Source organism: Seriola lalandi, unplaced genomic scaffold (assembly GCF_002814215.2).
Source record: "Seriola lalandi dorsalis isolate HSWRI2012SDOR001 ecotype SW California unplaced genomic scaffold, Sedor1 jcf7180002054866, whole genome shotgun sequence".
Taxonomy (NCBI): Eukaryota; Metazoa; Chordata; class Actinopteri; order Carangiformes; family Carangidae; genus Seriola; species Seriola lalandi.
This window is the reverse complement of record NW_019525419.1, coordinates 504602-532215: the sequence shown is the minus strand read 5'-3', so window position 1 is coordinate 532215 and position 27614 is coordinate 504602. Positions and strand designations below refer to the sequence as shown.

At 37.9% G+C, this 27614-nt stretch overlaps 2 protein-coding genes and 1 long non-coding RNA gene across 7 annotated transcripts; all 3 read right to left on the bottom strand.

Annotated features, from left to right (window-relative positions):
* Positions 1-4144: 4144 nt before the first annotated feature.
* On the bottom strand, positions 4145-8092 carry LOC111671070 (uncharacterized). Of its 5 annotated transcripts, none has more exons than XR_002761905.2 (7): positions 7715-8092; positions 7196-7290; positions 7011-7072; positions 5730-5941; positions 5491-5625; positions 5184-5404; positions 4145-5081 (listed from the first exon to the last, which is right to left on the bottom strand). It is a non-coding gene; the product is annotated as an uncharacterized LOC111671070 (long non-coding RNA). The 5 variants fall into 5 exon arrangements; XR_002761907.2 differs by having other exon boundaries at positions 7724-8092; XR_015438582.1 differs by having other exon boundaries at positions 7196-7317; positions 7760-8092.
* A 665-nt stretch (positions 8093-8757) lies between these two features.
* LOC111671075 (ceramide synthase 2-like) lies at positions 8758-15343 on the bottom strand. Its single transcript, XM_023428070.2, has 11 exons — positions 15079-15343; positions 14308-14484; positions 13348-13465; positions 12877-12995; positions 12569-12626; positions 12416-12466; positions 11198-11290; positions 10782-10910; positions 9969-10078; positions 9718-9871; positions 8758-9636 (listed from the first exon to the last, which is right to left on the bottom strand). The coding sequence occupies exons 2-11, from the start codon at positions 14472-14474 to the stop codon at positions 9418-9420; spliced, it is 1218 nt and encodes a 405-aa protein (XP_023283838.1). The 5' UTR covers positions 14475-14484; positions 15079-15343; the 3' UTR covers positions 8758-9417.
* A 3325-nt stretch (positions 15344-18668) lies between these two features.
* Positions 18669-23794, bottom strand: ctxn1 (cortexin 1). The gene is made up of 2 exons (XM_023428077.2): positions 23654-23794; positions 18669-21139 (listed from the first exon to the last, which is right to left on the bottom strand). Exon 2 carries the CDS (start codon positions 20432-20434, stop codon positions 20159-20161), a length of 276 nt encoding a protein of 91 aa, XP_023283845.1. The 5' UTR covers positions 20435-21139; positions 23654-23794; the 3' UTR covers positions 18669-20158.
* Positions 23795-27614: the final 3820 nt, after the last annotated feature.

Genomic DNA, 27614 nt, shown 5'->3' with positions numbered 1-27614 from the left:
AGTAAAAAAAAATGTCATACTATAGTAAGCCATAGAAAAGTAAAAAAAATTGTCATAGTATAGCAAAGCATAGAAACGAAAAAAAATGTCATAGCACAATAAGGCTTAAAAAGTCAAAAAAAATTTCATAGTATAGCAAGGCATAGAAAAGTAAAAAAAATGTCATAGTATAGCGAGGCATAGAAAGTCATGAAAATGTCATAGTATAGCGAGGCATAGAAAGTCATGAAAATGTCACAGTATAGTGAGGCATAAAAAGTCGTAAAAATGTCATAGTATAGTAAGGCATAGAAAGTCAAAAAAATGTCATAGTATAATAATGCATAGAGAGTAAAGAAAATGTCATAGTATAATATGGCCTAAAAGTTAAAAAAAATGTCATAGTATAGTAAAGCGTAGAAAAGTTAAAAAAAAATGTGATAGTATAGTAAGGCATAAAAAGTCATAAAAATGTCTTACTATAGTAAGGCATAGAAAGTAAAAAAAATGCAAGGCATAAAAAGTCAAAAAAATGTCATAGTATAGTAAGGCATAGAAAAGTATCAAGAAATGTCATAGTATAGTAAGACATAAGAAGTCATAAAAATGTCTTATTATAGTAAGGCATAAAAAGTCATCAAAATGTTATATATATAGTAAGGCATACAAAGTCATTAATTGTGATAGTATAGTAAGGCATGAAAAGTCATGCAAATGTCATAGTATAGCAAGGCATAGAAAGTCAAAAAAAATGCAAAGCATAAAAGTAAAAAAAATGTCATGGTATAATATGGCATAAAAAGTCAAAAAAAAATGTCATAGTATAGCAAGGCATAGAAAAGCCCAAAAAAATGTCATAGTATAGTAAGTCATGAAAACTCATAAAAACATCATAGTATAGCAAGGCATAGAAAAGTCAAAAAAATGTCATAGTATAGCAAGGCATAGAAAAGTATCAAAAAATGTCATAGTATAGTAAGGCATAGAAGCCATAAAAATGTCTTATTATAGTGAGGCATAAAAAGTCATCAAAATGTTATATATATAGTAAGGCATACAAAGTCATTAATTGTGATAGTATAGTAAGGCATGAAAAGTCATGCAAATGTCATAGTATAGCAAGGCATAGAAAGTAAAAAAAAAATGCAAAGCATAAAAGTAAAAAAAATGTCATGGTATAATATGGCATAAAAAGTCAAAAAAAAATGTCATAGTATAGCAAGGCATAGAAAAGCCCAAAAAAATGTCATAGTATAGTAAGTCATGAAAACTCAAAAAAATGTCATAGTATAGCAAGGCATAAAAAGTCATAAAAATGTGATAGTATAGTAAGGCATAAAAAGCCATGAAAATGTCTTATTACAGTCAGGCATAAAAAGTCATTAAAATATCATAGTATAGTAAGGCATAGAAAGTCAAAAAAAAAATACAAGGCATGAAATGTTAAAAAAAGTCATAGTATAGTATGGCATAGAAAGTCAAAAAAAAATGTCATAGTATAGTAAGGCATAAAAGATAAAAAAAATGTCATAGTATAGCAAGGCATAAAAAGTCATAAAAATGTGATAGTATAGTAAGGCATAAAAAGTCATAAAAATGTCATAGTATACTGAGGCATAAAAAGTCATTAAAATATCATAGTATAGTAAGGCATAGAAAGTCATGAAAATGTCATAGTATAGTAAGGCATAAAAGATCAAAAAAATGTCATAGTATAGCGAGGCATAGAAAGTAAAAAAAAATGTCATAGTATAGCAAGGCACAAAAAGTCAAAAGAATGTCATAGTATAGCAAGGCATAAAAAGTCATAAAAATGTGATAGTATAGTAAGGCATAAAAAGTCATAAAAATGTCATAGTATAGTAAGGCATAAAAAGTCATAAAAATAGTATTGTATAGGAAGGCATAACAAGTAAAAAAACCCCAAGTATAGTGAGGCATAATACACGTCATACTATAGTTAGGCATAAAAACGTCATAGTATAGCAAGGCATAGAAACGTAAAAAAAATGTCATAGTATATTAAGGTATAAGTAGTCAGAAAAACAAAGTACTATAGTAAGACATAAAAACGTCATGAAACCAATATAGTAATATAAGGCTTAAAAAGCTATAAAACAATCATTGTATAGCAAGGCATAAAAAGTCATAAAAATTTCATAGTATAGTAAGGTATAAAACGTCATGAAAATGTTGTAGTATAGCAAGGCATAGAAAAGTAAAAAAAAATGTCATAGTATAGTAAGGCATAAAAAGTCATAAAAATGTCATAGTACAGTAAGGTATAAAATGTCATGAAAATGTTGTAGTATAGTAAGGCATAAAAAGTCATAAAAATGTCATAGTATAGCAAGGCATAGAAAAGTCAAAAAAAAATGTTGTAGTATAGTAAGGCATAAAAAGTCATAAAAATGTCATAGTATAGTCAGGCATAGAAAGTAAAAAAAAAGTCATAGTATAATAAGGCATAAAAAGTTTTAAAAAATGTCATAGTATAGTAAGACATAATAAGTCATAAAAATGTCTTAGTATAGTAAGGCATAAAAAGTCATAAAAATGTCTTATTATAGTAAGGTATAAAAAGTAATTAAAATATCATAGTATAGTAAGGCATAAAAAGTCATCAAAATGTGATAATATAGCAAGGCATAAAAAGTCATAAAAATGTGATAGTATAGTAAGGCATAAAAAGTCATGAAAATGTCATAGTATAGTAAGACATAGAAAGTGAAAAAAAGTGTCATTCTATAATATAGCATAAAAGGTCAAAAAAATGTCATAGTATAGCAAGGCATATAAAGTAAAAAAAAATGCAAAGCATAAAAGTAAAAAAAATGTCATGGTATAGTAAGTCATAAAAACTAAAAAAAATGTCATAGTATAGAAAGGATTAAAAAGTCAAAAAAATGTCATAGTATAGCAAGTCATAGAAAAGTAAAAACAAAATGTCATAGTATAGCGAGGCATAGAAAGTAAAAATAAAATTTCATAGTATAGCAAGTCATAGAAAAGTCAAAAAAATTGCCACAGGTATAAAACGTCATGAAAATGTCGTAGTATAGTAAGGCATAAAAGTCATAAAAATGTCATAGTATAGTAAAGCATAGAAAAGTCAAAAAAATGTCACAGTATAGTAAGGCTTAAAAAGTCAAAAAAATGTAATTGTATAGCAAGTCATAGAAAAGTCAAAAAAATGTCATAGTATAGCGAGGCATAGAAAGTTAAAAAAAAATGTCATAGTATAGTAAGGTATAAAACATCATGAAAATGTTGTAGTATAGCAAGGCATAGAAAGTCAAAAAAATGTTATAGTATAGTAAGGCATAAAAAGTCATAAAAATGTCATAGTATAGTAAGGTATAAAATGTCATGAAAATGTTGTAGTATAGTAAGGCATAGAAAGTCAAAAAAAATGTCATAGTATAATAAGGATTAAAATCCATAAAAATGTCATGGTATAGTGAGGCATAAAAAGTCATAAAAATGTCATAGTATAGTGAGGCTTTTTTTGTATAAAAACTTCACTTGAGTGTGTGTACATCATATAGATAACAGGATTAGAACAGAAATGTTCTCATAACAAAATTGTATTTTGGGTGCATTCATTGATTTCAACTGAATTCTGTCATTAACATTAATCAAGTTAATGTTGAGTTTTTATTGTTTTGACTTTTGAAACTGAAAGTTTAACCAGTATGAGTACTCCACAATTATTTATTGATAAAGTGTTGCAATTATGTTATTTCCTTCATACATGTCACAAGTCATGTAATGCAAAATGAACCATCAATAACAATAAAGATTTCAAAAAAAGCGAAGATTGTGGAATGATACGTTTATTTAGAAATATTTTCAAAGTAACAATAATATAATACTCTTGGAGCCATCTATTAGGTCTGTGTATTTATGGTTGTTTATATGTGTAGTCTAAGTCAAGCCATACCACAGATGGTAATGTAGACTAATTGGACGTCACACTTCTTATTTGTAATATAAAAGTTATTTACTCTGAACTGAATTCTTGATCCAGCTGGGTGGTTAATTTCTGGTCAGAATAGTTGCTACAAATATAATTGTAAAAAGACTGTAAAGAGCCTATGCTCTTTTACATAACTGCACCATAGAGCCTCTGAGTGGTATACACATTAAACACGTGGATCTAAGAGCCATTTAACCATTTATTTTGTTCAGGAAATTCAGCAAGGAATTGTTGATAGAATGGGTGGATGGATGTTTTCTTCTATACAACAAACAAAAGTAAATACCTTGCCATGAATACCACAAAAATAATATAGAAAGGGTAACTAAAACATCTTACATTCTTAAGACATCCAAAGAAACAAAGGAATCTCTCTCAAACATTCACCAGGGTTCTGCTTATCCTGTTAAGAACATAATTAAATACAGGATACAACTTAACTACTTCTGGTTCTAAATTAAAACAATTTGCTTTAGTAACAAGTTTTAGGTCAAATAAACCAACAAGTGAAGATTAATTTAAGGTAGACATAATTTGAAAGAAATAAACCATAAATAGGCCAAAAGAGAGGGAAAACTGGACTGAGATCATCATAAGACATCAGTTGACACAAACACCAGTCCAAATGCATCAAATAAAATATAATAATAATAATGTAAATTAATGTAAATAAAAGTTGTCCTTCATCTCTTCCCTCCACACCTCTGCAGTCTTTCCACTAACAGTCTCACAGTGTGACACCACTGCAATATGAGTGTGGTCAGTGTCAATCCTTTTGGGTTGGCCACACATGCTGCAGGTGTGTGATGTTGGCTGCCAGCAGGTTTTTCCTCCTGGCAGTGGACCATGCCCTGCCACAGCAGCTTCAGCCGCCTTCCTCTTCCTGTAGGCTCTGGTCTTGAGTACACGTAGTCCAGGCAGAGGAGGGGGCTGGACAGAAGAGGGGAGGAGCGGCACTGGAGCGAGGGGAGGACCAACAGCGCTAGATGAGGGGCCAGGCTTTCGTCGTTTGGAGGAGGCAGACCCCTGCTGAAGGGCCCAGGCTGCTCCTCTGGGACATTAAAGTTAAAGCCCACCTGTACCAAGGACAGCCCCTTTGCTGAAGGCAGAGTCTGGCCAGCACCTGGAACACACAGACAAACACAGACTGTTTTAGGATTTTCAGCTTTCATTAAAAGATAAATCAAAGTACAGATTATAATACAGCTTTATGACAAACTCTTACCACTGAGTCCTTAATTTGATTCAAAGAGCTGGAAGTTGGTCTGAGCCTTCAACCTCGGGCTGGCCAGCACTTGGCTTTCTAATGACCACCCAGTCCTTAAGGATGAGGGACCATCAAGTCCTCATGGTCCACGTGGCCACACGGAAAAAGATGGAAGAGCTCGCTGCAAATGGCCTCCACCAGGCAGCTATCCCTGGGCCAAGTTCAATCCAAGAAGACAGCTGAAAGATAATCATAGAGAGCAGTGTATGTTGATATAGATCTGATATTCATTAGAGGAAACAGAGATATTTGAAGTGAATCTTACCTCTAGAGACTGTGCTTCCCAGAACAGGAGGTGTTCTTCTTGAACTGTCACCTGGGCTGCCTCTCTGGGAGGGTAGACAACTCACCGTTTGTCCTGCTCTGGCAGGTGTTGCCAGGAGCTTGGAAGAACTTGGCACTGGCTCGATGAAAAAGGTTTTGGATCAAAAATTAATTTTATGTTTGGATGAAATGATAATAAACAATACACTTAATCACAAGCTATGAGACATACGCATATACCTGGGATGAACTGGTTAAGGTGGAAACCAACCATGGTCAGTCTACCATTCTCTGTGTACAGCTGCACACCTGGTGGGTCCTGAATGCAGCTGAGGTGGCACCTCTGTGTACTCCATATGTCCTGGATTTATAGAGAATCCAGCAACTGGACATCCAGGGTGACGTGGAGATTCTGGATGAGGAAGGCCAACTCCTCTGCCCCCTTACAGCAGCTGTAAGAACATAATAAACTCTGATAAACTTTACTTGTCTTCTTCAGGCAACTAAAATTTGCCTGAATTACACCTCATCGTAGAGAAACTCCCTGGTGGGAAGCACCTGTTAAGAAAGAATACTAAGAGATGTCTGTTTGACAGATCAATCAATTAGACATACAATGCATTTAGAAAGTATTCTTTCCCTTTATCATTTAACATTTTATTATTTTGCAGTCTTATAATGAAATCATTTAATGCATTCATCAATGTACAATGCTAGCAAGCTTGCTTTTCCCCTAGCTAACAGTTTGTACTTTGTGTAATTGCCTTTCCACAAAGATCCATGGTTAAATGATTAAGATGAGTTAAAATGAATCAGTTTATTACACTTATTTTTTTAAGTTGTCATCACTAATGAATCAAAAAATAAGGTGGATGTGAGACACACACACACACACACACACACATACACACAGTGTGTTTGGCTTGAATATTATAATTAAAATACTTGTTTGGAAAGTTGCTGTCTCTGATTTGTTGTGAAGGAACTCATTGTGACATAATGATGAAGTAATGAGGAACAATTCAGTGACAACTCTGATGTATCACTTTATGGACCAAAGCTATACAGCTTTTAAAACAACCACAATATGCTGATGGATTTCACTCTAGTTTATGATACAATTCTGTTGGAATGTGTAGCAAATTAGTAGTAGTAGTATTTTGACTCCTATTTTTACACCTGAATCTAGCTGGACAAGGACAATCCAATCACAAAGCAGAATCCAATCCGATTTCTGCACTTTATCTGTACACAGACATTGACAAAAGCACTTCTTTCAGTGTCGTTGTGTTACCCCACCACTTATGTCATTTCTTAAAAAATTTTAATCACAATGTCTTTTAACAAATACAAGTCTCTTCTACACGTCTTCACACGTACAAACATGAGATTTATTTTACAGGTTTACAAAGGTTGATTTACAACTACAATTGGAATTATTTGTGAACATCACTTTACAAGTTCAAAATCCTTTTGACTCTTTATTTAATTCATACAGATGTGGTAATGCCCATGACTTACCAATTCTTTCTAGTTGTAGGGGACCATAAGGTGCTACTGGCCTGAGGTGGGCTCTGGAGTCCCTATGAAAACAAATAATTATACTTAATAAAATAAACTTTCCATTGCAGTGAAAATCAGGACATTTGCTTTCACAATACTGTATTGAATAAGTTTTTTTAAAACTTGAAATTCATTTCACTTACCATGATTAACGCAGTCAGGTGCAAGTTAAGCACGAACCTCCCATCAGTTTCAGAGGAGCTGGCCTCACACAGCTCCAACTGCAGGTTCAGGAATCCTGGAAAGGATTTTTTTTTAAGTTTCCCTTTAAGTGAAAGAAGGACTATAAATCAAACTACTCTCTGTCTGCTGTCTATGAAAAGAACAAAAGATCAATTCATCATTCATTTAAAACTTCTGCTGCTTAAAACGCTGAAGTTGGCTTCTGATTCGGCAAATGCAGAAAAAAACAGTGAACTGTTATAGAATAAAGGCTTCACAAATCAGAAACTGTATTTTAAAGAGTCTTTAGGCTCTCGGGGGTTTAATCTACAACACATTTGACAAGTCTGGGTCCAGTGGTTTTAGATCTAGACCTGGTCTTATGTGGTCTAGATGCAGTAAGAGGTGCAATAAACGGAGGATTGGGTTTAGTTAAATCCTCTTCACTTTCCCCTTCACTGCCGAATCGGAAACTAACTTCAGCGTCGTCTGCTGATTACCTAACGTACATATGTTCACAAAAGGGTGGGCGATCTAACTCTTACATTATGGATGATTTTACTTTGGCACTTGGTTTACTTTTCAGTTGAATCGTAAAGATTAAAAGCTGCTATATTTTTAAATTTAAAAGTTCAGTCGCTGTTAACCCGAGACCTGCTGCAGGCAGGACAGCCGAGGTGGAGCGAGCCAGAGCTAGCTGGTTAGCAGCGACTGAACTTTCTAATTAAAACACTTATATAAAGCCTCTCGGGAAGAAATAACAGCGCTGTCCAAATGTATGCTCCATATGAACTGAGCAACAAATCAGATTAGTTGCAACACAATTTGTAAACAGCATTGTAGGTCTACAATGGCGGCGAGCAAACATCCGGAGAAGGCGTCACAGCAGCGGAAGATAAAAATCACAACTTCCGGTCAGGACCTTCACAATAAAATCTTAGCGAAATCAATGCAGATGGAGATTAAGATCGTTGATTGCGATTACAGCGGCTCCATCCTTACTTACTTTATTTTGGTTTATTTCATCAAACAAACAGTTATTGTACGCAACTAAACTCTATCCCATCATCGCTGACACTAATAAAAAACACCCATTACAGCTGGACTATAAAGCTTTGAGGAAAGCACCAAGCACGAGCCACCAGATGGTACTGTGGCACAGAAGAAATGACACAGTTTCACAGTCTGTGGTTACACGTGATGTAGGCACATTTATTTATCAGCAAATTATAAGTAATAATGGTACTATAAAATTCATAAAAACATGCATTACTGTGTCGCTTGTATGTCTGTGGGGAATACTGAACCTGCTATGCTTCATGTTATTAACAGCAAAGGTTAAATGCCTCGACTAAATACAACTTGTGAAATACAAAAAGCTGAATTATAATGGTATAGTTTTAGCTACTTGTAAACTATTACAAACATGTCTAGTGATGGACTGAGTATGTATGACTTAAAAGAGCTGTGAATCAAACAATGCAATTTTACTGAATCATATCAAAACTGTTTCATTGTCTTAAATAATCCCAAGAGACATAGAAAGAGTAAAATGACAACTTTATTTCCAGCATTTAAATGTCTACTGCATGTGTAATTTCATTATTTCACAACATTAAACAAACACTTATGTCTACACTGCAAGTTACTTCAGAAAACTACAACAAACTACAGCTTTTGTTTTGTTTTTTATTATTTTTTAGTTACAATCACTTTTTTTGTTGTCAGGTATCTCCTCTGTGAAGTCAATGAAAAACAGTGTAAAAACAGTCTGCAGTGTATGTCAGTAGGCACTGAACAGTTTGATAATTTCTTGAATTCACACAAAGATTGTCATTCCTGTCCATTGAAAAGTGAATAAAAAAAGATTATAATGTCTGTGTTACTACCACTGAATGCCGACCTGTGCGCAGTGGCTCCCCAGCAGCTGCAACAGCCCCAGTGGCCTAATGGATCAGGCTTTGGCCTCCTAAGCCAGGGAGTGGTGCATCAGAAGTGTGTTGGAAACCATCCTCTTCTATGTCAGCACTTTTACAATGATTAACAATTAAACTCTCACCCCTTTACTTGTCTAATGAGTCCCATCAGCATGAAATACTTGTAGTGTAGAGGGTGATCTTATATCATTTGATATATAAACCATAGCACTGTTGTATATGACTGAGATAGCAAAACCGGGGCGAAATGTAAAAACATCAAGTCTCTACTGAGCTTTACGCATTCTGTCAGCTACGGATGCCCTGTGATTCGTCAAGTTATTTAGGACACAGCTGTTGGTCAGCATAGACAGTTTAGAGTTCAGGGTGTCTTTGCTTCTCTCCCAACAATAATCTCCATCTCGATCCACATTTTCCTCTCCTCCCTTATCCTCCTCCTCTTCTTCTGCCTCACTCTCTTCATCACTGCGTTCGTCTTTTTCCAGCTGCGGGCAGAAGCAGATACAAGGTTTAAACATGTGTGACAAAGCTGAAAACTTAGCGTCAACTGACTCCCTGATTCTCACCTTGCCTTTCAGGAACTTATAGACCATGCGCAAGATTAAGCCAGCCCAGAAGATGTGAAGAGCCTGCAGCACCATCAGCAGGGTGTTGAATAAGTAGTAGCCGACAAAGGGTTCAAAGACCTCCATGGACAAGACCAGGGTGGTATGGATGATTCTGCAAGCAATCACATAATCAGAGTCACCCATGCTGCATTAAGTAGTTAAGCATCTAATTCACAAAACTGGAAAAACATCTCAGGAGAAAAACGTACTTGCTGGGGAAAATCACCAGTCGAGTCACAAGGAAGACCCCAGCAAAGACGACGAACAGTGTGTCACACGTTTTCCTCCAGCCAGTGCCGTAGTTGAACATCTTGGCGGACTGGAAAAATATGATTATGATTGAATATGATATGACTGATTAAATCAAGCACACAATACAAACCACATGAAGTGGCCTCACCACATTGAGAAAAAACTTAGTTGAAGAATTATGCAAAAAGAGTTACTGAGCCCACACAGGACTCAGGATAACAGAGAAACAGGAAACATGTCGTCAACAAATTAACTTCAGCTCAATTATGATGAAAACGAGTCTGTGTCATAAGCAGAGCTCCACATAATACAGAACAAGGATATGTATAGTTACTGTGTCTTTGTGTTTAACCCATCTCTCATGTAGCGTCATTTGTTTTGCACAGGTAAACAAAGGTCACCTCAGGCTTCTGAAGTGCTTTTAGCTATCAGGACTCAGTCACAGGATCTGCCTGACGAAATAAGTTCAGCTTCCTGCAGGACACTACATAGATAGATTTTATAAGAACAGCCTCAAGCACAGCGTGAACCTCTGAGTGCAGCTTACAACATTCAGACAGTCAGCTCCTCTCATTTTGTTGCGTCTGCGCAGAGCCAGAAAAATGGCCAATGGGGAGATGAAGCCATGGTCACATGCTCTGGAGAGACTAATTTTATTTGTAAGGTCCCGTGTGTCTGTTAAGCTATGGCTCTAGAGCGTGAATTGATGACACAGGACTCTGAAGGTACAAGTTGTTCTTTTGAGTCCAACCACAGTTACATCGAGTTACCTCAAGCAGGATGTCAGAGGAGTCGTGAAGCAGCATGACCAACGTGCCGATGCGAATGTAGTTGGCACAGTAGGAGAAACTAAGCAAGAAGATGGTGGCCAAATGGTGGATCACCTGTTCTTTAAAATCCTGGCAAAGCAAACATATACGTAGTATCTACTCAGTAGAACATAATGCCCTTCATATGTCAACAGAATAATTTAACATTCTCCTCCTTATAGTCACTTATTAACCACTTGTTAATAAGTGACACATAAAGAAGTTTCTCATTGAATCACAAGTGATGTATAAAATCGGTTCTCTTTAACATCTTTATTTGCGTACTTCTCTAAAGGACAAATGTGTTGTGTTGTTAACCGGGAGGGAGACAGTTGTATTAGATTAATGACTGAATGAATGAATGTTGAGGTCCTCACCTTCCTCTTGATGTCAACAGAGATCCGCAGCAGCAGAGAGCCATAAAAACCCAGCTCCAACATGTAGTACCAGTAATGAGCTCTCTCCATGGGCTGTGGAGCAAACATTGTTGTTATTATTATAAAAAGTCAATGAAAAGTGATTCACAAACACCTGAACGTTTACTTGTGGTCCACAAATAGAGCCATATCAGCCAACACTGATTAACAGCTGGAGAGTTTGAAGCATTTTTACTAAATAAAACTCAAAGTATCAATTAGAAAGATCAGTTGGGAGCTGTAGTTCATCTTTTCTGTAACAATTTGTATCATCAAATGTTGTTTATAAAGCACATTGTTTTTAAGAAAGGGCAAGTACAGCTGAAAATGATTAGTTGAATAATTCATTAGTCAATGGACAGAATATGAATCTGTAAATATTTTGATAATCTTTATTTAATCAATAACCCATACATTTACTGGTTCTAGTGACCTAATGGATAAGGAAACTGCCTCAAGACAGGTAATGTGGCTTTGAGTCATGTATGAGATGTGTAGCAGAGTGGCGCAGCGGAAGCATGCTGGGCCCACAACCCAGAGGTCGATGGATCGAAACCATCCTCTGCTATAACAATAGTTTCACAATGAGACTGTGTTTTATCATTACGACTGTTCGTCAGACAAAGGAAGATGCCTGAAGATGTCACTTTTGGGAATGTGTAGTTTTCAAATTCTGACTTTTTATTGACCAAACAGTTAATTGCTTAATCAAGACAATACTTGGCAGATGAATTATTATTAATAATAATAATAATAATCATTAGCTTTAAAGTTTTAGTTATGCAAATACACTTCAACTACTACAGCTACAGCTCGTTTAGATTTATTTACCTAGAAGATGAGTAAATGAATTTAAATAAAAATTTAACAGGGTGTTCATTGCTCTCTGTCATATGAATGAGGAAACAGATTTCACTACATTGTGCTTGTTTACATTTCCTTTTTTAAAGCAGATTCGATCTCTTTCTTTCAAACTCAGATGTCAGTCAGAGTACACATACAAAGATTATCTATATATAGGATGCAACAACTTCCACATACTACATGTGGCTTTTTCCTTACGTGTAGGAATGTAATCTTATTTTGCCTCACTTCACTTTCCTGACGAGAGAGACAGACATTACTGAAAACTATTTCAACAAGGTAAACTCAGTGAGGTGGTGTAAGTATTGTTCTCACCTGTACTGGATACTTCCTCCAACATTCGCTGCGGTCCCAGAACCAGGGTCTCTGTAGAGAAGTTACAAGTGATGTTTTTTTTTTTTTTTAGCAGGAAAAGTAGTAATTTATTTCTACATTATTTTTGTAAAGCTTTTTCAAACTCATACTCACATCAACCAAGCAGGCTAGTCCAGCCACAAAGGCTGTGATGTAGAAAAAGAACCTCCAACTGCAAAATAACACAACGCATAAGATCAGATATTCTGAAACCTGAAGGAGAAGGACAGACACTATAAAAATATAAATCAGTTAATAGAGTTTGAAAGGGGCGTCTCATTCTCCAGTTGTCATTCTTGTATACTTAGTTTTTTTTTCCACAGCCTGCTTTGGATTTTTGCAGTGGGTGGTGGAGGAAGTGTTCTTGAGGGAAGTCATCTGTGAACTGAGCAATGAAAGGGTTGTGGAGAGAAAGCACTTACGCAGCTTCACCAAACTTCTTGGTTTGACAGGGCCTGTCTTGGTTCCTGCGACAACGGAACCAGGTTTCAATCTGCCTCTGGGTTTTACCGCACAGCGACATCAAACTAACAATTTCACTCTGAAACAAGAGAACGCAAGAGAAATATTTTCTCTTCCATCAGATTTTCTCAACTTCACCAAATCAGTGTGCAACTGGTGTTAAGTTACGCTGGTGTTAAGTACTATCCTGTGTCTGATACATTATTAGATGTTACATAATTACATCTTTAATACTGATGCATGAGTGTGTGTAGCATTTTACATTTGTAGCTGGTCAGGGTGGAGCTAGTTTTAACTACTTTATATACAGTGAAGTAGTTTAGTCTACTAGTTCTCAGCCTAGGGGTAGCAAGATAATTCTGGGGGCTGGTGAGGTAATTAACAGGCAAGAAAGCATGTTTGATTACCTGTTGAAACCTTGTCAGACTAACCTGTGTCGGCTGTCTGCTCCTCTTGGTGTAAAAAGACTCCAGCTTTGGGGAGGGGGCAGCGGTCACTTGCAATCTATTCCTTACACCCAAACATCTGCCCATGGGTGGGGCAAAAAACCTAGGGGCAGGTAGAACAAAGGACAGCTAACACAAATGATGATATAACACCCACTGTGGGATAGTCAGAGAACCAGCCCCCAGTTACATACTGTACATAATAAGCCATTTAAGAGTCAAAAGCAACTCTAAACCAGCGCGCATTCATGTAATGTATTTGAATATGCATGTATATATAACCAAGCATGATGTGAAATTAATTTAGATATGAACAGTATGTTCCAATCTAATAATATGTGATATTTTGTGAAATGTGTAAGAATGATATAAATGTGTGTCTGTTTCATTTGACATTGGAAAACAAAGTAAAACTAAATAGAATCAGATGAGGAGAAACCATTCCATGCAAACAGAATTTGGTCTATAGCTATAATGTAAAATAACTTTTAATAATATAACAATTATTTAAAATAACCATTGAAAATCTTCAGTTTAGACAACACCACTCCTAATTCTGTCCCTTCATTCTCTTTCTCTCTGTCAGTCTCTCTCCTTCTAGTCCCCAAAGGCTTTTTTCCTGATGATAACAATGCCTGCTCTGCCGAAACACCTGCTCACTGCCCCACAGTTGATATCCTCTTACAAATACAATGACCTCCGTAGATACTGGATGCTTGAGGAAATGCTGCATGACATTTTGGAGCCAATTCAAATAATACCGGCTTTTGCAATTGTAAAAAAAAAAACATCAGATGATTGTGTTTCTTAAGAGGGATGTGAGTATCATTTCAGGTTAGGCAGGACAAAGTGTTTAATTGTCAAAGCCACACACGCCACTGCAGAGGACAATGGTCCTTCCTGTATAAACATCTTCACAGAACAAAGGGATCAGGTGTGTTGTACCTCTCAAACACAAAGCGTAGGGCAACAAAGCCCAGTGCTAGGGGCAGAGCTATGAGGAGGTCCAGGGGTTGCGGTCGGTCAGAGTCTGCCAGGTGATCCATGTCTTTCCAGGTGACACCTGGAGGAAGCCAGTAGTCCTGCCTCCACACGTCAGGCAGCAGGTCCATTCTGCTGTGGCTGGGTAGGAAGGAATGAAGAAGTAAAAGTAAACATGTTGAAGATGATGAGGTTTCTGCATATTTAAGCCTCAGCCAGGTAAACCCAGTCTGAGAAGTGTGGGACTTGGATTTGATTTGGTAAACATGAGAGAGATAAAAAAAAAAAAAAAGGGGGGAATACTATTGACATGTAAACATCTTGAGAGCTTATGGGTCGCATAGTGTCATATTAGCTACATCATATAATATAAAATGCCATAAAAATCATTTATAGGTCACAGCAGAGCCATAAACAATGCATTTGAACATCCTTTATTAATATTACTATGTAAATAATGCCATAAAACAACCACACATTTAGTTCACAATGCTCTGAAACAAAGTGCTTCAAATACCACTAAACCTTATTATAACACCAGAATAAAAAACATAAACTCAACTAAAAGTACCACAAACACATTGTACACCTCTACCCAGGATATCACGTCTTATTTCTGTGAAGCACACAGAAAACAAATAGTGCAGTGCGTCTAGGAGAACAGTATATTCACGTTCACAGTGAAACCACCAACTTAAACAGTTGAAAGAAATGTTCTACAGAGTAGAAACTCACCTGTCAGCAGCTCTATGGAAATAAAGGACTGATCAGACAGAAGGATAAAATCCACCTTCAACTGTGAATTTCTTCCAGCTTTGTTTTGGACAGGGATGTACCTCGGTCCCCACTGAATCGTAACGACGCCACCAGAGAAGAGGACCGTTCAGTCGTCACGGTTCAGGCGTCAAGTTAGGCACCATAACCAGAAGTTGTAGTTACGAATGTCAAAATAATAGCCATATGTAAAGGGCGTTGGGGTGTTCAATTTGAGGCACCGAAATGAAAACGACTTCTCAAAGAAACCTGTGCAAGTAGATGTAATGTTTCTGAGCACGAGACACGATCATAAAATATTTACCGACTATATATGTATACATATATACGTGGAATATTTACAACTTTGTCACAAAAAAAAAATCACTTCAATTAATTTTAATCCATATTTCTCCGCAGTTCTGCACAGTCAATCCCCAGCAGTGGTTTCCACAGGTAATTTATCTGTACCTTTATTCTGAAGACTTCCGGTATTCTCAGTCTTTCTCCAACAGGAAGGTGCAGCTTGATGGTTGAGTGGATAATGAAAAACCAGGGGCGTCTCCTGCTCAAAGCCACTGTTTCATGACCCATTAACTAAGCATGGGCAAGAAAGGACTGAGCATCAGTGTTTTATTCCGTGTTGTTACAAAAAAAAAACCTAATGGTTTAGACTAAAATTAGCATTATATTAGCCCTGAAACTTACTCTCATCATGAATATATTGAGTTAGGCTTTAAATGCTATAAGTTAAGCAGTCACAACAGCCTTTGTAATATTTAGTCACACAAGTCCATAATCTGGTGTTATCAGTTAACTGTGTAATTTTTCATTTCCATTACGTTTTACATATCATCTGGTTTTCTATTCAGTTCACTGATGTAAAACTAAAACACCTTGTTCTCATGTTCTGTCTCTGCTGATATTAAACTTTTGAAGGAAGAAATAACATATTCGTCCCTTGAATACAAATGATACAATACAAAATAAATACAAATGAAAAAGTTGAATTCATAAGGATTCGAACCCACTCAGGGATTTTGATGTTACAGCCTTACCTCATCAGTGGTACCTGGCTTATTGTTAGCTAAGGTTAGCAAACTTTAGATATTCCTGTTTAACTAACACTGAGTTTATGAACCTAAATTCTCTGCTTGTTCTACTGTTATACTACATTTAAACATTTAGCATTAACAGCTTGACTGCAGCTTTGGCAGCTTTTCAGAAAAAAATTACATAGTCTTGCTCTTAAGTTACATTTCCTTATAATCTGCCGGAAATTGTACTCCGTGATAAAAATTAAATGATTGACTCATCTTTAACAGGAACAACCTCATATCTCATTACATTTCCTTATACTCCACTGTAGGTTATAACAGCCCTCTCCCAGGTTACCACTCTCTAAGAAATTATCCTACACCCACAGCAACAATCCAGGACGCTTCCAGGACTTTGTAGTTTCAAGGTAAACACACCTCTGTGAGTGTGTGCATAATAATGTCACACGCCTCCTTAAAACACATACAGAGGTACACACTTCTCCTGAATCCATGCCAATACAGCCACAGACACACACGCCAATCCTCCTCCCACCACCCTCCTCTTCTGTAAACACGCTCAGCTGATAGTATTGTGGCAGGAGACAAGCCGGCTGTCTGCTGATAACATCACTACTGTTATGCAGATGAGCATTTCAGTCAGGATCACAGCTGTGTTATGTTTAAATCATTGGTGCATTATTTAGTCATTTATATGCAAAGTGTGTAATGAATGTGTGTAAAGGACTGCCTGTGTATTAGGACCCAGCAAAGTGAGAGAGAGTTTGTGTATGTTTAACGATATGCAAACATGATTTGCATGTGTCGTGGTGTGGACTGTGTATAACCTTTGTTTTTGTGTGCATGTGTGGTTGGGGGTTGTTCTGTGTATGTGCAAATGTGTGTTTACGTGCATTTCTGAATGATTACCACAAAATAATTCAAAATATTCAGGAAAGTATTTGCATGCTGTATGCACCTGTCTTGTCTATATGTCTATGAATTGAGATGGCAACACGGACACCTTGTTTCTGTAAGATCAGACATGAAATACAAGAAAGTGAGAATTATTGTTCTCAGCTGAGCCTGCAACACCACCTTTTACAGTAACAGACTTTTTACTCAAAAAGTCTAAATATCTGGCAAAAGTAAAATGTGTCAATTTCTGTGTTTGATCAATGCTGTACAAATAAATAATAATAATGATAATTGTAGTAGAATATGTAGTAAGAGTAAGTGTCACATATGGTAACACAGAACATTAGCTGCCATGCATGTTGGGCTTGAGCTCATTTTTTCTTTTTGATTCAGCCTTATTTGCATAGCTGTGTGTGTGTGTGTGTGTGTGTGTGTGTGTGTGTGTGTGTGTGTATACAGTATGTGAGGGGGCGATGGGAAATAAGAGCCTTTGTTAGTTTATCAAGGAAGTAAATTGTTGGAACCCAGTGAAGCACAAATCTGTGATGTTAATTGCCGGACTAATGAGGTGGGGGTTTTACTCTGTGCTTCCAACCATCTGTTGGAGCCTGATAAACTTAAAACTGTAGAGGCCTGTTTTAGTGCGGTTAGCATAGTGTGACTCTGTTAGCCAGCTTTGCGAGCACAGACATTACTTTCTAACAATAGGCTGTCAGAACCACACTGTTAGCATGGCTAACAATGTGTGTTAATGTCTCTCTCACACCCCTATCACCATCCACACTTAACAGACAAAAATTAATTTTCTTAAAAGTGGATTGAATGAGTTTGACCAAAAACCTCTCTTCATGTGTTTCTGAGCAGTAATTGATCCCACAGCGACTTGGAGTTCTCTGAGTATCCAGGAGGGGTCGCAGCTCACCAGATGGTCAGGTTACGAAGAGAGGGTGATCACAAACTGACATTCGAGGAAATCTACCTGGAAGGAGAAAACTGAAAAACATGGAACTTGGGGAAAGCTCACATTAAATACCATTTGGGAACTATAAAAACTATACAACTACAACTGAAACTGTTTTTAAACAATTAGGAAGGAAAACCTCAGTCTTGGCTATGTGAGTCCATGTCCTTCTTACTCAGCTCTAAATCACTTAAAATATCCCAAACTCTTGTTTAGTATTATTCTTATTGTGATGATTTATGCTTTATGACAAACCTGCCTCTCATAATGAAGTTTGTGCTTATGTACATGAGGTGGTCTGAGACCAATGTATGTATGTTTGTTTCCTCCAAACAGGTCTGTCTCCTGAGGGTCTATGTCACTCAGCGCAGGGATATATTTCATGTTGGAGGGGGGTGTGGCTGATCTGACTCTGTGAGTGCCGATCCTCGTGAATCAACTGACTGTGTTTCTTTACGAGCTTCCAATTGATTATTCGATTGATTTCATTTGCTCTAAATCTTCCTAATATTGATCTGAGGGGCAGTGGACAGTCTGCGCTCAATTAAAAGTTTATGCGTCTTTATATTTGTATGTGCCATGTGCTGCGCTTGTGTCTCCAGGTCTGTAAAGTAATTAGACTTTCTAAAAGCAGGACTAGAAAAAAGCTTTTATTTCATTAAAAAAAACTCTATGCCACTTGCCCGAAACTTTAGGAAAATATCTAATTTAAGTCTACATCAAAGAACCATATACAACAGTTTGGTATTTCAACAACAGTCTTCTGGTCACCACTGAGGAATCAAACAACTTTTTAACAAATGAGTAAAATATCAATACTAAACCTTATTTGTAAAGAGCTTTTCAGAGCCACATTTCAAAGGACTTTATAGTATTATAAGGGCAAAAATTATATTACAAAACAAGTGGCAAAAGGAGCAGAAACAACATTGGTACGAAATAGAAATAACTTTTCCCATGTTCTTACAGGCACTGTTGTACAGTTTTGGGATGCGCTGGATGGGGCTTAAGGGTAAAGGATTAGGGGGAGGAAGTTGGTGTACATGCATTTCATAATCATAATTTTACATGACACATTCAGCCAGGGCCCTGACCCTTCGCACTGAGCCTCATAAGCCTCTTAAAGGGATGGCGACATGAAACAGCAAAACCCGAAGAAAAATAAGCTGTATTAACTGTTATGTATTAGTGACTCTTAGATTTGAAATAAAGATTGACATTTAGGACAAGTCTGAATTTAAAATAGAGTGATACAAATAGCAGCTAGAGCTCAATTTCAGGAGGTAAATAAAGTGATTTCCTCAAATTATGGAGGCTTTGGTTAGTTAGAAATAATTTTACCTGAGGATCATCTTAAAGGTGATACAAATATCACAAAATATCCAGCATGGTTCACATTAAAAATGAACGAAAAGGTTTTCAGTTTCAGAGAAACTAATATGACATCTTCTAAATTTTTGGTTCAGCTGTACCTGAAAAAAAAAAAAAAAGTTAAAACAAATAAAAGCTTTTTAACAATAAATCAACATCTAAAGTTTAGAGTCTTGTCTCTAAATCTGCAGTAACAGTGCGCATTAGTTCTGTATAATTACTTCCATGGCTTCCCTAAACTCATTTAGTTTCTCTTTTATTCAATCAGGACCTCTGCTGCAGCAGCTCTGCTCTCTATTTATAATTCAGCCCTCGGATTTGTAAAAACATTATACAATTACAAAATGACATGATAAACAGGAGTCATAAGGTAATGCTGCGATACTGATCGTTGTCTTCCTGTTGTGGTTGTCACTATAAAAGCTGCAGTGTAACATCATACACACCATGAGTCTCCAATAACACAGTAGTTACTGTAAATTAAAATGGACACAAGGCTTCTGTTGTGTTATTCCTTCTCTCTCTGGCTCGCTATATTCCCTAATTACACAGCTTGTGTTTTATGGTTTTGATACTCTCATCTCGCAGAGGACAACTGACAGTTTCCATTACCCAAACAAAACAACAGATATACTGTAAAGTGTCATTTCTTTCATTTTCAGGAGATGACACTTTGGAAACAGAAGCTTTTAGTGGAGCATGGAACAGACATCATCAATCAAAAGTCCCTGAAAAGAACCTCCCCAGATTTTCAAATGCATCCCCCTCCTCATCTTTACACCAGTGCATAATCAAACTGTCCTCTGTCCAGCCCCTCCTTATGGTCCGTCCACGAGGAAGCTGGCATGCTGCTGTAGGGGTCTAACAAGATACGGATGCAGCGAATGAGGAGAAAGAGCAGCAGCAGCACGAGGAGGCCAACGAAACACAGGGCTGTTCCCTGCTCTGGGTGCCCTGCCATGGGTTGCAGCACTGTCGGGCCCCTGGGGAACCCAGGTGGAGCCGGAGAGGAGAGCTCATAGTCCACAACCCAGTAGTTTGTGTCACTCATTTTGGGAATGAGGGAATGTTTTGAAGGGTGAAACTTTTTACTGTGTATGTTTTATTTTGCAGTCAGATGATATCAGGCATGGCACGGCACCGCAGGGTCATCTTTGTCACAGAGTGTGATTTCTAAACCCAAGATGAAGACCGCATAGTGAAATCTGGCAGCTGCCAACACACTGAACTCAACCACAGTGTTTCCCACAACCACCGGGCAGAGAACTTCTTCCAGCAGAAATAACACAAGGAAAATCAGTAGCACATATTCATAAGCCCTCTGGTGAGCTGAGCAGTGAGCTGTAGCACGCTCAGCGATGTTTGATTCGATTGTACTGGCTGCTCTTCACGTGTCCCTCTATCTTTTTCTCTCTTTCTTACACATACACTCTCAAGATAGGCTAACAATACAAAAGCCGAGCTCACCACTTCAACTTCAAATCATTTGTCCTCGGTTTCTTTGTCAATATTTAAGTGTCATTCAATAGCAGCCCTAGAGGGCGCTTTATTGTAATTACAAAGTGAAGTATAAATCTCAGTCGAGTGGCTGAAGATGTTCCATAGATCAATCAAAGTGCTTGCAGGCTATAAATGATCCGTGTTGTGGGGCTTCAGAAGACGATTCAAATCACTTGAATGGTTCTATTTTTATCTCTTCATCTTTATCCTGAGTCACCAGGAACCCTTTCATTTGGGGAATCAGTCACCAGGACACCTACGAGAGAAAAAAAGCAAAGATAAGACGACCAGCAGGCAAAGTGCTGAATGGAGGGAAAAGTCAGATTGATTCAGGGGGTTCAGAGCTAGACACGGGCTTTGGAACATGTCAAGGACTATAGATTTTTACTGTTTCAGTGCCCCAAGTGAGATGTTTTCAGGGGTTCCACAGCCCCTAGAATCGCCCCTGCCAACACACATCTTGCTGTAAAACTGTTATTAGACACCCTGTCCAGTCCTCTAATCTTTCTTGCTAGATCATAACAGAGACGAGGCAGAGGTACTATCTCTCTCCTGAACTCAGGTACAGCATAGTACAAGATAAATAAATCAGACACTGATGACGGAGGAGAAATATGTGGAGGAAACCCTTGGAGAGTTGCTGCACTCTTGAACAGAAACACTCTCAGTAGCCTCTCTTTAATGGGCCGAGGAGTGGAGAGACATTTCCTGCGCTAGGTGCACTCCCCAGTCAGCAGATTCTATTCCAGGAGGCTTCGACTCCCTCCTTGCCACCCCACCGATCCTTGCAAAGACACGTTGATAGCTTCCCCTGCTCTCCAGATGATGGAACTAAAGGGCCGAGTGAAGCTTTAATAGGGGACTTGAAGTCCTAATGAAAGAAACTGCCAGCCTCAGTATCAATTATCAAATGGCCTGTGATTACATCAGCTGTGTGTACAGAGGGAAAGGGAGCTAAACGAACAAGACAGAATCAATAGTCAATAGAGAGCCATGAAGTAGCCATGAAGTTTACACAACAGGATAACACAGGCATAAGTCAGTAAGTGTAAAACACTGACAACAAGGTTGCTAATGCAGCTAAAGGAAATTAGCAGCTGCACATTAACGTTTAGCGCTGTTTAATTAGTTATACGACTAATGGTAATATCACTTTTCCCATGAAGTAGGAGTGGCAGAATAAAGTGGCAGTAGATGACATTAATTATGCTCCAGCATTTTCTATCCCTACACCTACTTTCTCTTATAAATCAATGAGTCAAACGAAGCACTAAATTTCAAAAATTCATTCTCACTCACAAGCAAACAGCAGATATGTGAAGCCGTGGCAGATCTGGGTGACGTGGGAGGTCACTGTGTCTCCAGGTCACTCAAAATCTCGGCAGGGTTAAACCAAGGTCATAAGGAACACATAAACACCACAGAGCTGCGGCCGGGGATGGATGGCTGCATTGTGAAGCAAAGCAAATACAGTTTTGAATGATATATAAAAGAATGAGCAACATCAATTTCATGGCTCATCGATCCTCATTGAGAGACCTGCTTTGGTTCCTAAGCAGCAGATAAATCACACTGACCATGTCTGATTTACACAAACAGAAAAAAAAAACAAGTAAAAACTTAATTTTTAATTACCGGACTCCTGATTGGAAGTGAAATGGGGAAAAATTTCATAAAAACAATCACGGTTTTCCATTTAAAAACAGCAATAAAAAAGTAAGATTTACAAAAGCACAAAACAGCCAAGCCAATGAATACTGACGACAGTGCACATACAGTGACATATGGCGTTCCTCATGGCTGTTATACTGTTATACCTCCCATTTATACCTGTGGATTATGACAGCAGCTTTGAAAATGTCAAGGACTTCTTCAAATAAAAACTGTGAAATTGTGTTGTCGGAAAAGATAAAGTAAACCCTGTATGTAGGCCTGCCAGCCTAAAAAAACAAAAACAACAGGCCAATTATCCAGTTAATGCAGTGAACTCTGTTGTCTAACTTTTGTATGACATCTAAAAATGTTCGGTGAATAACCTCATGCAACATTTCAGCATACACAAAACTTTTTTTTCCCTGCTGGTAGTGATCTCTGCTTATATCATCCCAGAGACTTTCTAACTTTCTAATGTTTACGCAATACGCAATAAAATGTATATATCACAGAACTTAGTGAAATCAGTTCAGAGATTTAAAGACAGGCATTTTAAACTTTTGTCTATCTGCTATTAAAAAGGGAAACAGGAGGAACCAGATGACTTAATTCATTTATCTTCTTTTCAAACATCTTAAACTACAGCACTGTAAGATCACAACAATGCAGGACATTATCTAACAACATGCAGCAACAGCAGTGCATAGAACTACCTACCTATTGTGAAAGGTTTGCACAAAGAACAGAGATGAATCTGTCAGTGAGTATACAGCTAATATTTTTCAGTGGCTAATTTAACTGTGGAAAAGAAAGCACAAGCTCCTTTTTTTTTTTTTTAATACATTAATATTGCCTGTTTTATTGTGATACTGTGGTTGTTAGCAGAGTTATCCCTGTCTAAATAAGGGATCCATTAAATGTGTTTATTCTTTTAAAACACTGTTGATATGAATTTTCCACAGAGGACTGAACCAACAATGATCACATGGTATTATGTGACATGTAAGTTACACAACAGCACAAAGTTACATGCACAAGTTCTTCAAACAAACAACAGGATGATTGTGGCATCAATCCAGTGACAATCTGAGGAGGATAATCAGATTAGAGAACTTACTCTCTTGGCTGGTGTCACAGGTGAGGACATGTCATCAGAGACACAGAGGGATGATGATGATGATGGTCCAGCAGCTGCAGCAGATGTTCAGCACCGCGGACAGCTCCCGGCTCGCTCAGCCTGCTTCAGTTCTGAACTCTTGTCACATCCCGCAGCCCCCTCCTCTGCTCTGCTCTGTCAGGGGCTTTAAAGTCTTCTCTTTTTGAGGGAGCCGCCCCACCTCCCTCCCTCCCTTCCTCCCCTCCCTTCCTTCCTTTCTCTCCCTGCCCACTTAACGACTTCCCCTGTCCAGTCTGTACACATAATCTTTTCGTCTGGATGAGTAAAGCACTGAGAGTTGTATGTGGCTTTTGCATTATGTAAGAGGACAGCGTGGGACATGGACAGTGAGGGGCCCTTATAGCCATGCAGCCAATATGGTATCTTCATATAGTGCCAATTAGTTTCTATCTTGCCGTTATCATTCTCAAATAATACTTCTATAGTTTTCTAAGAAGGGTCCTATTTAAATAAGAATAACTTTTGCACACCTTTAAAAAAAATAAATAAAAAAAATGGGTGAGAACTATATTTTTTGTTGATATAAACTTCAACAGCTTTTATTTCTGAGATGTTTCGGTTAGTAACAAGAATCCAAAGTAGGGGAGACCATGGTATGGTTGTGATACTTTTCTCTTCAGTACCTATAACTCACTTAATTTTTTAGCTAGAGTTCTCCAACATTTATGCAAAGTATCCACATTTGTTTACTACAAATGGCACCAACTAAACTCCAACAATATGACAGACCTTGTGAGTTGATGTCAAATACAAGGTGTTCCTTCGTTACAAGTTAGAATCATGAATGTTTAATTTTAAATTCAATTAGAATACTTTTGAAAAGAAGTAAGTAAACAAAATTGGAAATCCATGTCAGCTTTCAGTATTTTTTTGATACAAATACATTTTGGTCAAAGAGTTTTGAGATTAGCAGTTTTCTTTTTCCCTACCTTTTGCTCCTGCCGCAGTGCTACTCACTTCTTTGCATGTTAACAAGTAGTTAGTTGGACAAGGTGAAATGCAGCTAACTTCATGAAACTGATGTTTCATATTACAGAGTGCTGCGTTTCAAGAATAGAAACTGCGGCCATATTCATGCCTTATTTCCCAAATTTGTGAATTATTTAGTTTAGTTGCCTTCAGATACCACACATGGTTATTATTATTATTCTTCAGATACATCCAAAAACAGATATCCATATACTTTGTACATCTCTCCAAGTGCCTAGATGTAGTTTTTGCTGGCATGGGTCTGTTATCAGTGATAAATGAGGCAGTTCAGCCATCGAGTGTGGTCTAACCCCAAAATCATTTTTTTCTCTACAGAATCTGCATGCGTCTGTTTCCAGCCCTGACAAGCAGCATGTGGGATCGGGGAGGAAGTGGGTAAACACTGAAATAATCACATGACTCCTTGCTTATCAACGTTTGGTGAAATTGGTTGTGTTACAATTGACCCCATGTAACAATCATACCCGGTCTCCCCTATCAGCCACAGGTGATACAGGTGGAGGCTTGTGGCGTGCGGAAGTGGAAAGCCGGCACATGCAGGTGAGTATTCGGCGTGGACACGACAGGTGAGTACTGCGGCAGGTAATGGCGGTGGATCTTCAGCAGGAGCAGGCACAACATTGATTCAGGCAGTGACTGAAGTGAGGAGAGACACCGGCGAGTATTTCCCCAAAAAACAACGACAAGCGATCAAATAAGGTTTCTTTCACGCGACCGACGGTGGCCCGGAGAGCTACCACATTGAGAGCGGAACAATCTGGCGACGAGTGAGTGTAGAGCCGGGGTTCTTACACAGAGCTTGATGAGTGATGAGAAACAGGTGTGCCAGGTAGTCAGCGCTGCGCCACGCCCCCGCTGAGAAACACACACCTACACCCACACAAAGAGGAGGAGACACAGGGAAACAGACAGGGAAAACAAACAGGAAACACTGGGGAAATGTAGCAGTAACAGAGGGGCTGTGACACATTACACCATTTAACATTATAAGAGGCCTGTGTGTTTGAATTCATTTTGTACTTAATTTATGCATATTGCTAAATAAATTAGCATTTTCTCTCATATCACCACAAACTGAATTTTGTTCTGAATGTTTATAATATGAAGGAAGTCCCATGGTTTGCATTTTCCAGGAGAATGACTGGGTTATAAGGTTGGATAAAGGGATTTCTTACATCAAGCTGCACTGCAAGTTTTGCTGAGCTGCAGGAAATTACATGATCAAGATGCAGAACAAAATAAGTGGTGCAACCTGACTGCACCCGTGGCTAAGCTCCAGATACTCACTGTGAGAAGTAATTAATTGACACAATTAAAAGTGTACAAACACTGGGACAGACTGCAGCTCGTATGCATCCACATATCCCCTGCCTGAGGCCACATGGAATCTCCCCGTAGGTTTAATTAATAGTGGGTGGATTGTAACACTGTCCTGATGGGGCTCATAATCAAATCACACTGAGCAGTGCTCCAGCAGGTCTCCCGCTGGGGTCATAATTGATAAAAGTCTCCAACCTGCAAGGTTATGAAATTCAACATTTCCATTACCTATCCTTAGATGGTACACTCGGAGGTCAAGCTGTGGTTCAGGGAGCAGATATAGGTCATCGCTATAGGATACCTGGGCCTCATGGCAGCAGGTGAGTCTAGGTTGGTAAAACCTTGAGCCATGTGAAAACTAGCTTGTCGGTCACTTGCGCTTTCTCATATCTGTGCTATTATGTCCACTATGTCTATTTATGTTTGTGTTTGTATATTTATATTATATATTTATTAATTTTTTAAATTTTTTTATATATGTCTGTCCATTGAGCAAGGACTGTGCCGCATGCCGAGTACAAGCAAAGGTTTCCCTTTGTATCAACTTGTTCACTCAGGACTGAGAATCCCTAAATATAGTTTATTTTGGAGTCAAATCACAAACTGTGTCATAAAAGTATGTTGCTTCTGATCAAACCATATTTTTCAAGACAGTCACAAAGATAAATGGAAGTATCCAAATAAGCAATATGAATTACAGGACATATAAATACCCTCTTACATAATGCACTGATGTTACTGCATACATTGCATTGAAAGCCTTTGAAGGCTAAAGCATATGTTGGTGCAGTATATACATGGTCGCGTGACACCAAGAAGGTGCTGTAATAACTAGGGTAATGGATAAAGCAAAGTGCAGCACTGCCTCCAAGGCCTTTCCTCCTCGCAGGCTGTTGTGTTTGTGCATCCAACCAACTCCCTGGTCAGAGGGCAAAACACGGACTTCTTCCAGGAGGATGATTTTACTCTAACCTGTGATTTAATTACTGATAACTTGTGCTGCACATTTAAAAAGAAAGTAGGTGAAAATGTGCTGCGGAAACTTGATAATGACACCATTTATTAACAAGGATTAACTTTGATTGAGCTTATGGTGGTTTGCACAAGACATGCACTCTCAGCACGCTTCAGTCAGAGTCAAGAGAAGAGAGTGGATTTTGGAGAAGCGAAGGAGGCTAGTTAGTATAGGGACGTCCCTAGTCATTCATCACAGCAGACAGCAGTGGGATGAGGTCCCACATATATTGGCCCTGTGTGTGAATCTACAGACATGCGTTATTTAAAGCCTGATCTATCATCCCTATACTGCCAAATCCATAGGTTTATCAACCAGCGTCAATGGCCAGATGCATGGGCATCTATCAAAGCATGTCAGTTTTAAAATGAGAAAACAAAGGACACACACACACACACAGCGTGCAGAGTTTAATTTTCTCTTGTGAACACAACCACACACAATGCATACAAAGCTGCTGACTCGGAGAAAGCTTGGACGAAGCAAATCATAATACAGTGCTCTTTATTCTGCAGATAAACATATTAATGGATAAAAATAGAAAAACTGGTGAATATTTCTCTTTGGTCAACTCAA

Bases quoted from the DNA above. Each gene is read 5' to 3' on its own strand.
- ctxn1 (XM_023428077.2), bottom strand. From the start codon at position 20,434: ATGAGTGACACAAACTACTGGGTTGTGGACTATGAGCTCTCCTCTCCG.
- LOC111671075 (XM_023428070.2), bottom strand. From the start codon at position 14,474: ATGGACCTGCTGCCTGACGTGTGGAGGCAGGACTACTGGCTTCCTCCA. The intron at 13,466-14,307 runs GTACAACACACC...ACCTGCCCCTAG, and splicing joins CTACGCTTTGTGTTTGAGAG to GTTTTTTGCCCCACCCATGG. The intron at 10,079-10,781 runs GTAACTCGATGT...ATATTTTTCCAG, and splicing joins CCTCTGACATCCTGCTTGAG to TCCGCCAAGATGTTCAACTA.